Source organism: Pan paniscus, chromosome 13, assembly GCF_029289425.2.
Source record: "Pan paniscus chromosome 13, NHGRI_mPanPan1-v2.0_pri, whole genome shotgun sequence".
In the NCBI taxonomy this organism is placed as follows: domain Eukaryota; kingdom Metazoa; phylum Chordata; class Mammalia; order Primates; family Hominidae; genus Pan; species Pan paniscus.
The window spans coordinates 81,111,183-81,128,503 of NC_073262.2; the positions used below are offsets into that span (position 1 = coordinate 81,111,183).

General features: G+C 39.8%; 1 protein-coding gene across 2 annotated transcripts; it reads right to left on the bottom strand.

Moving 5' to 3' along the window:
* Window positions 1–26: 26 nt before the first annotated feature.
* Window positions 27–16,016, bottom strand: FKBP7 (FKBP prolyl isomerase 7). Of its 2 annotated transcripts, none has more exons than XM_008968491.5 (4): window positions 14,944–16,016; window positions 13,729–13,880; window positions 6,031–6,161; window positions 27–2,288 (listed from the first exon to the last, which is right to left on the bottom strand). In XM_008968491.5, exons 1-4 carry the CDS (start codon window positions 15,306–15,308, stop codon window positions 2,127–2,129), a joined length of 810 nt encoding a protein of 269 aa, XP_008966739.2. In that variant the 5' UTR covers window positions 15,309–16,016; the 3' UTR covers window positions 27–2,126. The 2 variants fall into 2 exon arrangements, with proteins under 2 accessions (XP_008966739.2, XP_003815559.3); XM_003815511.5 differs by having other exon boundaries at window positions 6,031–6,164.
* Window positions 16,017–17,321: the final 1,305 nt, after the last annotated feature.

A 17,321-nucleotide genomic window follows, 5' to 3' on the forward strand; every position in this document is an offset into this window, starting at 1 on the left:
GATATATGAAATACTTGTACACTGTATTGTATGTAGAATGATTATAAATTTATTTTTAATTATGTAAATACAAGTTTTAGAATGAATCATCTTCCTATTCATGTGGCATTATCTGTCATTTTTTAAAAACAAGTTTAAAAGCACTTTGTATGATAATGGGACAAAAAAATTAGAATTACAAAGTTTAGATTATAGGGTGACTTCTTAATATGGATACAGAAAATTGAGACAGGTTCCAAACCAAAATAAAGAATATTGAGTTACTTAGTTTACTTCAACGGAGCAGGTTTTTTTGAGGGAAGGCGATGAAAGAGTAAATGATTAAGCATGTGAAAAAGTATTAGAAAATTGAGCATAGAAATGAAGAAATAGTGGGAGGAAGGAAAAGATAGTAAAGATTCTTGTTTTATAAGGTGTCAAATTATGTGCTAGCCATATGTATTATTTACTAATCTCATGGTTGTGTTACCCCTATGTATACTTTTGTTTGTTTTTGTATGTACTCATCTGAAAGCCCTCTATTTTTAAATAGAATTTTTCATAGTGTAAAGAAGTTAAAGGATGAACAATGGTTTGGAAAGAGCAAGTTTCAGAAGGTAGAAAAAACTTTACTTGTTTGGAACTCAATTATTTTGAACAGAGCTATTTACTGTCTGACCATACTTTCCTATATATGCAGTGTAGTAGTCCATTTTCACACTGCTATAAAGAACTGCCCCAGACTGGGTAATTTGTAAAGGAAAGAGGTTAAATTGACTCATGGTTCCCCATGGCTGGGGAGGCCTCAGGAAGCTTACAATCATGGTGGAAGGCGGGGAAGCAAGGACTTTCTTCACAAGGTGGCAGGTGGGAGAATGAATGCAAGAGGAACTACCAAACACTTATAAAACCATCAGATTGCATGAGAACAGCACGGGGAAAACCACCCCCATGATTCAGTTACCTCCACCTGGTCTCTCCATTGACATGTGGGGATTATGGAAATTATGGGGATTATAATTTCAAAATGAGATTTGGGTGTGGACACAAAGCCTGACCATACCATGCAGTATGCAAAATCTATGTTCCGATAGACATGTGCCCTTTCTTTGGTACCAACGTGATCTTCTACAGCATCTCTTACATACTATTCTCAAGTCATACGATATCATAACTTGACCATGACACAAAATTGCCATGGCACTGTATATCCTCCTTTGGCACATTTATCAAAATTTGACAGCATACCAATTTGTAATGATCATTCATCATTAGTGACAAGAATGATGGGAAATGAGGTGACATAAGGAAAGAGATAACTAGAGAAAGGGAACGAAAACTAAGAAATTTCATGGCATCAATTTAAAACTATCAAGACAAAAGCTTGGGGTGGCAGACATCTTATAAAGGTTTACAAGAGGGAAGAGGAGTTGCACATTTACAATAATGTCTGAAGGAATACAAAAGCCAGGCAGTACAGTCTTTATGCTTGCTATAAGAGGCAAAAAGTCTTTGGTTTGGTCAAATATCTTTAAACATTCCCCACTGGAAAATACCCAAGGCTAGAAGCTTACACCAAAAAGTTTAGAGACTGTGTTGCGTTCTTTGTGGAACAGAGATATACAACTATCTTCCTGCACATATACCAAAGGAAGACTCTTCAGTTCTAGGATTTTTATATCGTCTTCATAATGTTATAAAATGTATAAACAAGTGAAATGCTAATTCCTGGGTCCTTACTGGATATTTTCAAAATATGAGGCACTTTAACTTTTAAACTATAAAAAAACTGGATATTAACATGCTGGTAAGGTTAAAGTTGGGAAAAGCTTGCAGTTTTTGACATACTATACATGTCCTCCTACATCCTGAAAGGGGAAAAAATGCCCACTGGGACCCAGAGGTCTGTTTCATGGTGCTACAATTCTTGTTTACAGAATAAAGCAGTAGGAAACACAATCATACCATTCCTACAAGTTAAGTTTGCGAAACAGCCTCACATTTATTATACCAAAATCAATGTATTGGGGAGATCAAAATATCTTCTCATAGGGGAAAAATAGAAAATACAACTTGGAGAAAAGTGACTTTGTTTTATACATAAAGTACAGTAAATAGCTAAAAAAAAAAGTAGAAATACAAATATGCTATAGTTCATCGTGTTGGTATACATTGTATTCTTTGGGAGAAATGAAGCCATCACCATCATGGTCATTCTTCTTAAAAATATCTTCTAAAACTGCATCCTGATATGACTTGTCACGTGGCTTCTCATCTTTTTCAAATTCCCTTTGCAAGTAGAGGTTTATCTGGAAGGCCAAAATAACATTCCTTTAATTAAAAGTTATCACAGTGAATTTCCAGTAACTTTGAGGAATAGTTATAATAATGAAACTCATGTGCAAGATTACTTATAGTAAATGATACAACAGTATGAAAAGCTATTGGAGGTTTTATTTTTCTTATTCTTTGAAGCAATGTTTTGGAGAGAAACAGGTCTTCAAATTAGTTTTCCCTAAGATGATAGATGGTTAGTGGTACATACTCGAAGATTAATATTTAAACTGAATTTTGTTGAAACTAAATGCTTTCTAATAATCCATGCTGTTCCTATTATCAAAGGAAAATCACGCATGACTGCCATTAGTGAAAGAAACCCAATTGGCATTTCTATAATCTCTAAAACTAATGAATATGTTGTATAATCAATAAAACATAACCATGGGGTTTGAAATAAAATTTAGTATTTTAAGTTTTTCTATGCTTCTATAGCTCTCCTCCAAATCTACATAACTATAATAATCTCTTTAATAATGTCAAATAAAGAATCCTGAAGTATTCACTAATTATATAAAATTTCTATATGCAAACACACATTAAAAGTATTGTCCAATATAGTAGCCACTAGCCACATGTGACTAATGAGCACTTGAAACATGGCTAGATCAAAATGAGATATGTTACTATAAATATAAAATATATAACAGATTTTGAAGACTTCAAAAAGTTATCTCATTGATAATTTTACATCGATCTCATATTGAAATGGCAATATTATAGATATATTGAGTGAAGATATAACATTAAAATTAATTTCACCTGTATCTTTTTACTTTTTAAGATGTGACTATAAAAATTTTAAAATTATATGTGTAACAATTGTATTTCCTTTGGAAAGCACTAATCCTTATAATAACTAAAGAAAGCAATGCACAATCATCTGGAGGTAATGTTCAGTAAGGCTGGCATTATAGAGGCAAGAGTATTTTTGAAAGCTAGAGTTTGAGAGGTTTTTAGCAATACATATCCCAGGGTCAACCCATTGCAAGTTGACTTTATTTTAGAGCAATCAGTGGACCTTAATGAAGGATACATCAACTGTTCTCAAATGGGACTTTGGTCCTACATGAGGGAGACACATTTTTTTTCTTCCAGCCAAAGCTTAGCAATCCTATGTAGGGGTAAACAATTTTTAATACCTTCAAATATTTCTCAGTTTCTAAGTAAGTCAAATTATTTTTACATAACCAATATTGCTGATGCTTAAACTTGACTCCTTTTCCAGTACACTACAGTACAGAGGTACAAAAAGACAGTGGGTAAGAACATGACCTTAATTTTGCTAGTAATGGGTTCCACACTATTTCCACTTTTTAATTTAATAAAATACTGTATTTCCCCCATCCTTCCCGTCTTTATTAATATTAAAGAAAGTTTTTCTTTTTCTTTTTTAAATGTTCCTTCCTGTACACTGATGAAATAGTTTACTTAATCTTTCTGACAATGAATAAAGTTTTTTGTTTGTTTGTTTTTGTTTTTGTTTTTTTAGTTTGTGTTTCTACTTCAGGCTTTGCCTTGGATTTGCTGTGTGGTCTTCTGCAAATTAACCTCTCTGAACCTCAGTTTTGTCATCTGTAAAAGGAGATAAGTAAGTATCTATATTGTAGGATTGATATGAGGATTAGAATAATGATTATGGCCATCAATAAAAGACAGCTATTGTTCAAGTTAGCGAAAATCACTCTCATCCATCTGGCAATAAAGCAGCTGATATCACATAGACATCTGGGGAAATTGTAGATAAGTAGATTACTATTTTGGATTTTCTCTATTTTTATTTTCCAGAAAAGAACTTAAGATCGTCTAATGTCTTACTGAGGAGTATTCATACTGCAGAACGTGGCTCTTGGTGTGCCTGTGATAATGAGTGGTCTGTGTGCATAGGCTGAGCTCTTGGGTACTATGCGAATTCATCTGCAGCTGCTATTCACTCTAAAAAAGGGTGATAAGGAGTCAATAGAGAAGTGATAAGGAGTCAATAGAGAAGTACACTTTGGGAACCATTTGCCACCCCGGTAACTGCCCTTCTTCTTAAGAACAGGACATGTTCCCTTCTCCTTCTTCCACTGTTGGCCAACCAAGATGCTTGAAGGGAAAGTCATTACTAATATCCTGGTGTAAGAAGTTGAACTGGGTGGGGAAAGGATTGGAGAGGGAGATGAAAAAGAAACAGAGAAAAAGACTTATTTTTATTACTTGAAATCAACCTAGTTGGCTTTTACTACTTACTTATGTGGTAGAGTTACACATTTTTAAATGTCTCCTAACTAGTTAAGAGGGGAGACAGCTGGTTTACTAATTTTAAGCAAGAGTATCGTCAGTGGGACTAAGTAAGACATTAGAATTCAATAAATAGTATTAGACTTGAAACATTCATGATTTTCTCTGAAAGAAGCAGTCTAGGCCCAAAGTTAAAAATATAGTAGTGGGCCGGGCATGGTGGTTCACACCTGTAATCCCAGCACTTTGGGAGACTGAAGAAGGAGAATCACTTGAGGCCAGGAGTTCAAGACTAGCCTGGGCAATGTAGTGAGACTCCATCTCTAAAAAAAAAAAAAAAAAAAATTAGCTGGGTATGGTGGCATGCTGCGGGGATCGCTTGAGCCCAGGGGTTTAAGGGTGCAGTGAGCTATGATCACTTCACTGCACCCTGTCATGGGCAACAGAGAAAGACCCTGTCTCTAAGAAAAATTTAAAAAATTAAAATGTAAGAACAGTCATGAAGCCAGATTGCCCAGGTTTTGCCCCTTACTACTGTGTGATTTTTGGCTGATTAACCTGATTATTATTTTCCCCATCTAAAAGCGAAGATGATGACAATAGTGTCTGCCCCATAAACTATCATGAAGATTACATAAGTTCACATACTTATGTGCTTATAAATAGTACCTGGTACTAAAAGTATAAAATAAATGTTATCTATTATTATCTTTTTTTTTTTTTGGAGACAAGGTCTCAGTCTATCTTCCAGGCTGGAGTGCAGTGGCACGATCACAGCTCACTGCAGCCCCAACCTCCTGTGCTCAAGCGATCCTCCTACCTCTCAGCCTCCTGAGTAGCTGGGACCACAGGTATGCACCACCATGCCTGGCTAATTTATTAAATCTTTTGTAGAGACAGGGGTCTCCCTGTGTTGCCCAGGCTGGTCTTGAACTCCTGGGCTCAAGCAATCCTCCCACCTCGGCCTCTCAAAGTGTTGAGATTATAGGCATGAGCCACATGCCCAGCCCAATTATCATTATTATTACAAGATCTTTATTACAAGGTTGAGATACAGAAGCTAGCTGGCTGAACTTCTGGCTCCTGTTTACTAACTTTCTAGCCCACGCAATTCAGACCCTTGCTAGCTCTTTTCATCATCCTATGAGGCGTGAATTATTTGCCCTGTTGCAAATTCTTACAGTGCTGTCTGAAAAAGAGATATGCTAGTGTAATCTAGAAACTGGAAGAGCACTGTAGAGACAAATAATTCGGGATTTTAATGACTCTCTTGCAGGGAGAAAGGCAATTGAACAGGATGACTCACAAGGTTTATACTGAAAAAGCTTAGAGCTTTTTCTAAGCGCTTAGATTATTTTTTAGTGACCAGCTCTATAAAAGCAGTGATCAGAGCCCATGCTAGCTAGACCTAAAAAGTAATAGTTGTAACACAGATGTATTTAAACTGTGATAAAAAAATTAGACTATACACATGAAATTGGTTTGAATTACCTCGGCTTTAGAGAGCTGCCTGTCATTGTCCGTGTCTATTTGTTTAAATGTCTCAATGCTCCGTGGTCCTTTGGTCACAGCATAAAGTTCAATCTCAAAAATCAATGTAGCATCCGGTGGAATCTTGCCTTCTGCTAAGGGTATAAATTTTAACAGTTTAACTTATGTAAAGATATAGTTCAAATATCTATTCATGAACTGCCATAACCATATTATATTATTTCATGTTGATAAGAATTGCTATCTGAATACTCACAATTTTTAATTTTTTCTCATCTTTTATAACTTTTTTCGGCTTTTCAATAGTTTTCTTTTTTGTTTTTTTTTCTCTTTTTTTTATAAATACTTTTTTAGGAATATTTTTTCCATATGTTTCCAAACCAAGTCAATTCAAAGGACCTATGGGACCACTATTTCTTGATTAATTTAAGTAAAAATCATAAACTTTTTATTAATACATGGATATGACCCTCCATATCTGTGGGTTCTGCATCTGTGGATTCAACCAGTCTCGGCTTGAAAATATTCATACAAAAAAAGGATAGTTGTGTCTGTAATAAACATGTACAGACTTTTGTCTTGTCATTATTCCCTAACCAATACAATATAACAATCTTTTACATAACATTTACATTGTATTAGATATTATAAGTAATCTAGAGATAATTTAAAGTACACCGGAAGATGTCCAGAGGTTATGTGCAAATGTGATGCTGTTTTGTATCAGGGGCTTGAGCTTCTGTGGATTTTGGAATCCATGAGAAGGTCTTGGAACCAATCTCTAACAGGTACTGAGAGACAACTGTACTCTCCTATCATCAATACAGAAGAGAGGTGGCACAGAGAAGAAATGCATGGGCAGAAAAATTGCAAAGCATAGATGAGTAATCTTTTAGAAAGTGATTTTGTGTAGTTATTTGGAAGCATAAATAAAACATAAGTATTAATATATTTGTCTTTCAAATTTTTTATAGACATTAAAAAATAAGTGCAATGATAGAAAAATCCAGTAACAGGCTGGGCACAGTGGCTCACACGTGTAATTCTAGCACTCTGGGAGACCGAGACAGGAGGATCACTTGAGCCCAGGAGTTTGAGACCAAACTGGGCAACATAGTGAGACCCTGTCTCTATTAAAAAAAAAAAAGAATTAAAATAAAAATTCAGTAACAATTTTACAAAGAAATTGTATACATTTTTAAGCAATAAGTTGAATACCTCTTTTTATTTTTATTTATTTTTTTTGAGACGGCGTCTCACTCTGTTTCCCAGGCTGGAGTGCAGTGGTGCAATCTCCGCTTACTGCAGCCTCTGCCTCTTGGGTTCAAGCCATTCTCCTACCTCAGCCTCCTGAGTACCTGGGATTACAGGTGCACACCAGGCATTGCATTATTAGTAGAGATGGGGTTTCACTATGTTGGCCAGGCTAGTCTTGAACTCCTGACCTCAGGTGATCCGCTTGCCTTGGCCTCCCTAAGTGCTAGGATTACAGATGTGAGCCACTGTGCCTGACCAGAATTGCTCTCTTTAATTAAGTTAACCTATTAGCTGATGTCACAGATTTTTTTTTTTTTTTTTAGACAAGAATCTTCCTCTGTCACCCAGGCTGGAGTGCAATGGCACGATCTCGGCTCACTGTAACCTCTGCCTCCCAGGTTCAAGCAATTCTCCTGCCTCAGCCTCCCAAGCAGCTGGGATTACAGGTGCCTGCCACCAATCCTGGCTAATTTTTTATACTTTATTAATAGAGATGGGGGTTTCACCATGTTGGCCAGGCTGGTCTCAAACTCCTGACCTCAAAGGATCCACCCACCTTGGCCTCCCAAAGTGCTGGGATTACAGGCGTGAGTCATCGTGCCAGGCCATGATGTCACAGGTGATTTTAATAAGTGATGGGCTATTTCAGATAAATATATCATAAAAGTGACCTGCAAAAATGACTTGCTAAGGGGCAGCGGGTAGCTTGTGTCATCAGTATATTGCCAGTGTCCTACACAGTGCCTAATCTACTACAGGCAGTCCAATATTTGCCGAATGAATGACCCATATCATTTATTTTTAAAATGTTTGTCCTTGGAAGGAAACAGCAATTTCTTTAATAAAAAAGTGAAGCATTCTAGCTAAAGTCTTTATATAGTCTGAAGAGAAAAGAGTTTGTGAGTTATAGCCAAAAGGAGTAGCAGATTAGCAGTTTTCAAAGAGAAAACATAGAAAGATCTACCCATGCATCATATGACTAACATAAAAGTCCTAACTGACTTTAGAGTAGAAGAGCTAGAGATTGAGTCAATGATTGTTTTATAAAACCCATTCCTATTTTTTCCAGTTATCTCCTTATGACAGAAAAACAATTACTCCTGACAATAATTCAAGGCAAACTCAAAACACAAATTCAAATTTCTTTTCTTTTCTTTTTTTTTTTTTTTTTTTTTTTTTTTTGAGACGGAGTCTCGCTCTGTCGCCCAGGCTGGAGTGCAGTGGCGCGATCTCGGCTCACTGCAAGCTCCGCCTCCCGGGTTCACGCCATTCTCCTGCCTCAGCCTCCCGAGTAGCTGGGACTACAGGCGCCCGCTACCACGCCCGGCTAATTTTTTGTATTTTTAGTAGAGACGGGGTTTCACTGTGTTAGCCAGGATGGTCTCGATCTCCTGACCTCGTGATCCGCCCGCCTCGGCCTCCCAAAGTGCTGGGATTACAGGCGTGAGCCACCGCGCCTGGCCTTCTTTTCTTTTCTTTTCTTTTTTTTTGAGACAGAATCTGTTCTGTTGCCCAGGCTGTAGTGCAGTGTCGCGATCTTGGCTCACTGCAACCTCCACCTCCCGAGTTCAAGTGATTCTTGTGTTTCAGCCTCCCAAGTAGCTGGGATTACAGGCACAAGCCACCACACCCAGCTATTTTTTGTATTTTTAGTAGATACGGGGTTTCACTATGTTGGCCAAGCTGGTCTTGAACTCCTAGCCTCAGGTGATCCACCCACCTCGGCCTCCCAAAGTGCTAGGATTACAGCTATACGCCACTGTGCCCAGCCCAAAACTTGAATTTCTTAAGAAAAAATATTGTAGGTACATATGCAGTTTTTGAACAATTTTGCTATAAACATAGAAAATATTGGCCAGGCGTAGTGGCTTATACCACTTTTTTTTTTTAGACAAGAATCTTCCTCTGTCACCCAGGTTAGAGTGCAATGGCACGATCTCGGCTCACTGTAACCTCTGCCTCCCAGGTTCAAGCAATTCTTATTTGGCTTATACCACTGTGCCTGGCCAGGAGTGCGAGATCAGCCTGGCTGGCCAGGAGTTCGAGACCAGCCTGGCCAACATGGCGAAACCCCATCTCTACTAAAAATACAAAAATTAGCCAGGCATGGTGGCGTGTGCCTGTAATCCCAGCTCCTCGGAGGCTGAGGCAGGAGAATAGCTTGAACCCGGGAGGCGGAAGCTGCAGTGAGCCAAGATCAATCACACCACTGCGCTCCAATCTGGGTGACAGAGTAAGACTTCATCTCAAAACAAAAAAAAAAAAAAAAAAAAAGGATATATTGCCAATTACCTCTTTTTCTTGTTTTTTTTTTTTTTTAAAAAAAAACTGAAGTATAAAAACGAGGAAAATATGCATTTGCTACGGAATTACTTATAGTTAGAGAAGCAGATCAAAGAAGTAGGAATTAAGGTAAAGAATATATACATACCGCATGTATTGTTATTTAAGCACTAACAAGTCACATGCATTTCAAGACATGCAGGGTTGTTCTGTGACATGAGACAAGGATATTTTGCAGAAGAAAGACTTCTTCAAGTACTACCTAAAATAAAGTTATAGCTAATGTTACGTCTTAATAACAACTTACTTTTAAATGCTTATTTAATCAAGAGGTTGTTTGTTAAACAGTTACTTAAGGTCTACACTGCAACTTTTAAAATAATGTAATCCAAGGTATTGGATTACAATGCCTAATGTAACGCAGGCAAGGTCAGTATTAACTATGGTCCAATTAACACTTTTTTTGGGCCTCAGTTTCCTTACTCTGTGAGTAGTGAGATTAATCACTTTAATGTTTGTTAGAGATACCTCCAATTGAATATGAACTTGTTTCACGTCAAACTTCTATATCTCTGCAGCAAGTTTCTGATTTATTAAGAGCTTAGGCAGCCTGGGTAGTCATTCATATCTAAGCATAAATTAGTTTATGAAAAAGATAAGCTAAGTGGTCCTTTGCCTGATGGCGGTGAACCCTGGATGAGCACCTGATGATGACAGATGTGTGTGCTCTAGGCAGATAGGAGAGTGGGTGCACTAGTGGTAGGCAGAATGTGGAGGCATCTGAAGACACAACGCAAGACAGAAAGGAAAACTTTGAAAATGAGAAAGAGACTGAAAGGCAAACTCTGCCTCCAACATTTTGCCTAGAAGTGGCCTCAACTTTTGACAACATTTTTAGCACAAGTATTGCATTTGACTTAATTTATTTTCAATTTTCCTTCTCTTTCTCCTAGGTTCCTATACAAATAAAAACAGGGTATATGAATTATGGTACCATGGGAGCTGTTCTGATGGGATCAAATTATTGGCAAAAAGCATTAAAAATAAAGCTGAAGTTATCTGGAAATTGTCTCTTTAGGAGTTTTAAGCCTGACTGGGTCTGACTCAAAGCACTGACACCCCCCCACCACCCGCCAATCCAGTGTGGGGCACTGATGCCCCGATTTTGCTGGAAAGAACTCTTAATGACTAAGACAACTGCCTCAAAGAAGGCATGCCACTTCCATGAAATATTTGGGAGCAATGCCAATATCTCATTGTGGAAAATTAATCTTTACTATTTCAAACCGGTGGAGTCAGCAGTGGCTCTAAATAGGGTAAGGAGGCAAAGATTCTTTCTGTATAGCCTTCAAGCAGCAACACGGAGCAAGAACCTAACTAAGGATGCAAGGTACAGCCTATCAGGCTGCCCATCCTCCTGCCTGCTTTAAAAATTTTCTTCTCTGTTCTGCTACATGCAATTTTTGTAATTTAAAATTTTAATTTTGGAAAAATTAATACATGCCCTATAAAACTTTCAAATGGTACAAAATGTTAGAGTGAAAAGAAATCTTCTCATCCTTGACCCTGAGGCCTCCTTCCCAGGAACACTTAATGTCATCAGATGACTGCATATTCTTCCAGATGTATTCTGCGTAGATACATGCGTATGTGAAACTCCTCCTCTGAAATGAAAGCTCATAGAGGATTGGGAGTAGTGTCTACTTTGGTCACTGCTTTATGCCCAGTGCCTAGAACAAAGCCTGGCACTGATGCTCAATATATATCCCAAAAGTGGAATATAGTCTTGTCCACTTTTTTTTTTTGAGCCACGGTCTTGCTGTGTTGCCCAGATTGGAGTGCAGTGGCACAATCACAGCTCACCGCAGCCTCGACCTCCCAGGCTCAAGGGATCCTCCCATCTCAGCCCCCTGAGTAGTTGGGACCACAGGCGGATACTGCCACGCCTGGCTAACTTTTTAATTTTCTGTAGAGATTGAGTCTCCCTACATTGCCCAGGCTGCTTTCAGACTCCTGGGCTCAAGTGATCCTCCCACCTTAGCCTCTCAAAGTGCTGGGATTATAGGCATGAAGCCACCATGCCTGGCCTCCACTTTATTTTTAACATATTAATAAGTATAGCTCTACTTCATTCTTTTTACTGGTTACACAGTAATTCATTGTATAGATATACTATAATTTATTTAACTAATTTCCTATTGATGGATAGGCAGGTGGTTTCCAACCTTTTGCCACCCTCCCACCCAAAAATGCCTGCAGTGAATGTTCTTTTACATATACTTTTGTGCACATTCCTGGAAATGGAACTATTGGATAAGAAGGCACGTGCATTTTCACTTTTTTTTTTGAGATGGAGTCTCGCTCTGTTGCCCAGGCTGGAGTGCAGTGGCACAATCTCGGCTCACTGCAACCTCTGCCTCCCAGGTTCGAGCGATTCTCCTGCCTCAGCCTCCCAAGTAGCTGGGATTACAGGCACACTCTACCACACCCAGCTAATTTTTGTATTTTTAGTGGAGACGGGGTTTCACCATATTGGCCAGACTGGTCTCGAACTCCTGACCTGAAGTGATCTGCCCACCTCAGCCTCCCAAAGTGCTGGAATTACAGGCATGAGCCACCACACCCGGGCCTGCATTTTCACTTTTGATAACAATTGATAGAGAAGTTGAATGATTTCCATTCCCAGCAATAATGCTGGTTTTTCCATGCTTTTGCCAAGTTGTTTTGTCTTTGCTAATCTGATGAGTGAAATATGATGTCTCATTTTTAATTTCTCTTTAATTATGAATAAAATTAAGTATTCTCATAGACTTAAAGGCCATTTGTAGTTTTTTGTTAGTGGGTGCTTATTTATGAATTTGGCCCATTTCTAGGGATATGTCATTTTCATTATTGGTTAGCAAGTCTTCATACATGTTACAAACATTTTTCCCGCTTATTTGCTTTACCTAGGTTTTGAGATCTTTTTGCTCTAGGGTTTTTAAAATGACAAGATATTGAAAGAATAAGATCATTTCTTGCACATTTGAAGGCTTGTCCTGTATTGGGGTAATAATGACTGACAGCCTATTATATCTCAGCTGTTCCTTTTACAATGTGCCCGTCCTGTCCTTTTACTCTAAACCCACATGTTCCAGTTTCTGAGTTTTATGAATTTAACTTTGGTACTGCTTACCAAAGATCTGTGTTATAAATATTTATGTAATAATAACATATGCTGAAGACAAATAAAAATGCTTAAGGTAGAGCTTATAGAATATATATAATCATCATGAGTGTTGCCACAATGTAGAAGAAAGAACTCTGGCCAGAGATCTATATTCAAACAATGTCATATTATCCTTATAAGCAAAAAGAGGGGACTGGACTGAACTAGATAAGAGTTTAAGGTCATTGGGCTTTACTGTTCTCTTTATTTCATCTATCATTTTTTATTTCACTTTTTTGTTTTTAATTGTGGTAAAATACACATAACATAAAATTTACCATCATAACAGTTTTCAAGTGTGTTGTTCAGTAAAGTATGCTTACACTACCATGCAACCAATCTCCAGAACTCTTCATCTGGCAAAACTGAAACTCTATACCCATTGGTCAACAATTCCCCTTTTCCCTCTCACTTCAGCCTCTGGCAATCACCCTTCTACTTTGTCTCTTAATTTGACTACTCCAGGTACCTCACATAAATGGAATTATACCGTATTTGTCTTTTTGTGACTGGTTTATTTCATTTAGCATAATGTCCTCAAGGCTGATACATGTTGGTGCATGTCTCAGAATTTTCTTCCTTTTTAAGGCTGAATAATATTCCATTTCATTTTTTTTTTTTTTGTAGAGCAGGGTCTTGCTGTTGCTCAGGCTGGTCCTGGCCTCAAGTGATCCTACCACCTTGGCCTCCCAAAGTGTTGGGATTACAGGCATGAGCCACTGTGCCTGGCTTCCATATATGCATGTATTCATTTTGTTTAGCCATTTCTCTATGTATGGACATGTGGCTTGCTTCCATCTCTTGTCTATTGTACATGGCTGCTATGAGCATGGCTGTACAAATATTTCTTTGAGACTGTGCTTTCAATTCTTTCAGACCTATATACCCAGAAATCTATTAATCATTTTTTAAATATAACTAAAACAAGAAATTAAAATTAAACATCTTACCATAGCCTTCCTTTCCGTATGCAAATGAAGGGGGTATAACTACTTTTCGCTTTTCTCCCGGGCACATATCTGTCATAGCAATGTCTAGGCCTTTTATGACTTGCCCAACACCAAGAACAAACCATTTGGGGTGGCCTTCATTTTGTGTCCGGCTATAACAAAAAACAATACTTAAGTAAACTGATTTCAAGAAATCAAACTTGAAAATACAGCTGGGCATTTAAAATTGGAGTCCTCTGTAACCATCATTCCCACATAATCACTCTTTCTAAAACCCTTAATGGGGTGTTTGACTCAACCTTCCCTATAATCACCAGAAAGAAGTATGATTTGCCCAAAGTTAATCATTAACAGCCATCTCATTTTTTAAAATTGTTATCTTTACAAAAACTATTCAACAGTTAACTTTTTAATGGGTCTCCAGCCCCTAACTAGGTGCATGGCTTGTACAAAGAACTCATTTAACTCCCTGGGTTTGTTGTAAAAAAATGATAGGGCAGGTTTAGCCTCAAAACGTCATTTTAATAGTAATTTAAAATGGTATATTTTCTTATTAAATTCTAATGATATAATTTATTAAATTCTTATTAAATTATAAAATTGTATAAATTCTTATTAAATTTCTCTTTTATTCTAAATGGATGGAACTGTCTTTCCCAGTCCTATCTTTACAGGGTAAAGAAAAGATTCTCCCTCTGAGTAATAAGCCATCAATTAAATCCGAGTAGGCACCAGGTGGAATGACGGAGCAGGGCCCACCAGAAGTCACCAGGGAAGTAACTGTTTTTCTTGATAGAAAGTGGCCACAACCTATAAAAATCGTGCTTCTGAAGGCCAGAATTAAATCTCTTTATTCCATGTATTCCTCCGTAAAGACTCAATACTTCTGGCAAGGGAAAAATGTGAACATCCTTATAGGCAGAACCTTGATTTAATTCTGGAGGTCCCAAGGGTAATGGTGGTGGTCGATGTGTGTGTGGATGTATCGTATTTTTGATAATTTATTGCCACAACATTTTCAATACTTTAAATAAAAATATTCAGTTTATTAGAGAAACACTGCCATATAATGTGATTTTTTTTAATGAATAAAGGGCTCAACTTTTACCGTTAAAAAATAAAACCCCAACCAACCAACCAATGAGGCTTCCGCTTGGTGGAGGCAGGCAAGATTTTGTGCAACTGGACGCACGGGCAGCTCGCAGCATTTCCTACCTGCAGTAGAATTTCGAGCCGTCTTTAGCCAGGTAGCCGTCATAATGGGCATTTAGTAGGTCTCCCTTCTTGCTTGTCTTAGAGCAGTTTTCTGGACGATGCAAAACTTCTATTTTCACTTCTTCGGTGCTCTCCTCTTTCTTTTGTCTCTGAGCAGTAAAAAGGCCCCACAGATAAAAGAAAACAATGAATCTGAATAAGAAATGCATGGTTTTTGGCATCGGCTCCAGCAGAACACTGCTCTCCCTCCCGTGTGTCACTCGCGCCCCGTGGATGTCCCGCGGCCGAGTTCCGACGCGTGGCAGGCGTTGTCCTGCGTCACAAAGGGCCGGGGCGGGGCCATAGATGCGGCCCCGCCCTCTCATGGCCCCAACCCCTCCGCCTCCCGCAGCGTGCTCAGCGCGGTTAACGCTGTTTCTAGGCCCTCGGGCTGGCTGTCCTCAGTCTCTAAGAGCGCAACGCACACTCGCTCCGCTTCTTCTCGCTAAACCCGCATATTTTACAGCAGGTTTCCTCAGGGTTCGGTGACAACATTCGCATTTTCTAAAATGAAACTGGCATAAGACGAAATAAACAGCCTGGGATGTCGTAGAGTCAGGGAATATGGTTGTCATTTCTGGAAGCAAAAGACTTCTAAGACCCCTAGGGAACGAGCAGACAGATACTGGGGGGTGGGAGAAGCATGCTGGAAAAGGAGCGTAAAAAATAGGCTGGCGGTGGCTTTCTGGGTGCTTCGGGGGTGTCCTTGAAGCGCATTCTCAGGTCGGAGTCTTGCATTCAGAGGTTCCAGGCTAAGTCGCACAACCTGAAGGCCAGCCCGATGCAACGAAACTGCGGTACCGCAACTCCTCTGCCTGGCTGCGGGCGTTTCCGAGAGCCGACCTCCACAATTCAGCATCCTCCGCTGGCTTGCATTTCTTTTCCCCCCCACTCGGGGCCGCCCTTGATTCGAGGGCCTCTGGTAGTGCGGGGAATGTTCTTTTGACTTTTTTGTACCAATCCCATGGGATACGTAATTGTCCACATCAGTCAAGAAAACTTGAGTATTGGGCATGTTGTCCCAATCTCACACAGCTAATACGCAGCAGGGATTTGGTCAAATCTGTGTGACAACACCACTTCACCACCAATTTTAGTATGAAAACCTTTAAAATACACAGAAAAGTTGAATTCTACAGTAAACTCTCCTACACCCACCATCTAGATCCTGTCATTGAACTATATTATATTTATTACATATCCATCCATCACTCTATCCATCCATCAATTCGCCTTGTTTCCAAGTGAATACCCAAAGACTACCCAAACCAGAAAACCAGCAAAGGCCTTCTGCATTCGCCTGGATTAAGTTCTGGGAGTAGAGGTGCTATTCTACCTCGGTGATGCGAAGAAAAGCCGCAGCACTGAGCCTGATTGATGTGCTTTGCTTAAAGTTTGCAAAATTCCATTAACCTGAAAATTACTGTCGATTATGCAAGATGACGATTGCGTCCAAGCAGGAGTTTCAAAAATCATAAAAGCTAGGGGGAAGTCCCCATTTCTAGACTAAAATTCCGAAGTCGAGTTCCATGTTTTATATTCTAAATAAAATTGTGGCTATCCAAGGTTATCGGCGTGATGACAGTTCCTTGGGGGCCCTCGCCATTCCTTGTCAGAGGCCCCCGTCTGCTGCACATTGCCTTCCTAGGAGATAATTTCAGACCCCTTGAATATGAGGAAAATACGAAGCAAACAGAAATAGGAAGGCTTTTATGTATTTTTGAAAAAAAAACAGGATTTTATGTAAAATAAAAACAGGATTTCATGAAGAAACAGGATATTATGTATTTCTGAAGAAAACCCAGGAAAACCCGAGAGAACTAAGTGCCCGCGGGATGAGTGTGCGGGCAGCTCCTCCTCAGGTAGGCACCGGGGCTGCGCGCGCAGCGAAGCTCGAAGGTCTTGTCCCCCGCGGGCGGTCAGCCTGGGCCTTGGCGGCCAAGGGGAAACTTGGGAGCCTCGGGACTGTTGGCCACCGGCCCGTGGGAGGAGTAAAGGCGGCCCTGGCAGGCAGGCCGAGGGTGTGACGCGCCGCCCCGCCCTCCTCGCGCAGCCTCCGGCTAGGCGGCGAGGCCGCAGGCCGCGCCCGCTCCTTCAGCCCCGCCGCCGGGGAGGGGTTTCCCGGGACGATCCGGCCCCTTTCATCCAGGAAGTGAAATCGACGTCGGGGTCAATGAAAACAAACGGGGAGCCCAGGGGGAAGGAAGGCAGGCGAAGAAGAGGCAGCGCCGGGGCGCCGGAGGGAGCAGCCGGGCCGCGGAAGCGCGAGCAGGAGGCCGGTCGCGGGCGCATTTTTGCCGTTGTCGCGGCCGCCGCCGCCGAGGCTTACCCGGGAATGT

Excerpts from the sequence above, each read along its gene's own strand:
- FKBP7 (XM_003815511.5), bottom strand. The coding sequence starts at position 15,308 with ATGAGAGGGCGGGGCCGCATCTATGGCCCCGCCCCGGCCCTTTGTGAC. Across the intron at positions 13,881-14,943 it reads GGCTCGAAATTCTACTGCAG|CCGGACACAAAATGAAGGCC; the intron begins GTAGGAAATGCT and ends TTTTTGTTATAG. Across the intron at positions 2,289-6,030 it reads GGCAGCTCTCTAAAGCCGAG|ATAAACCTCTACTTGCAAAG; the intron begins GTAATTCAAACC and ends TTGGCCTTCCAG.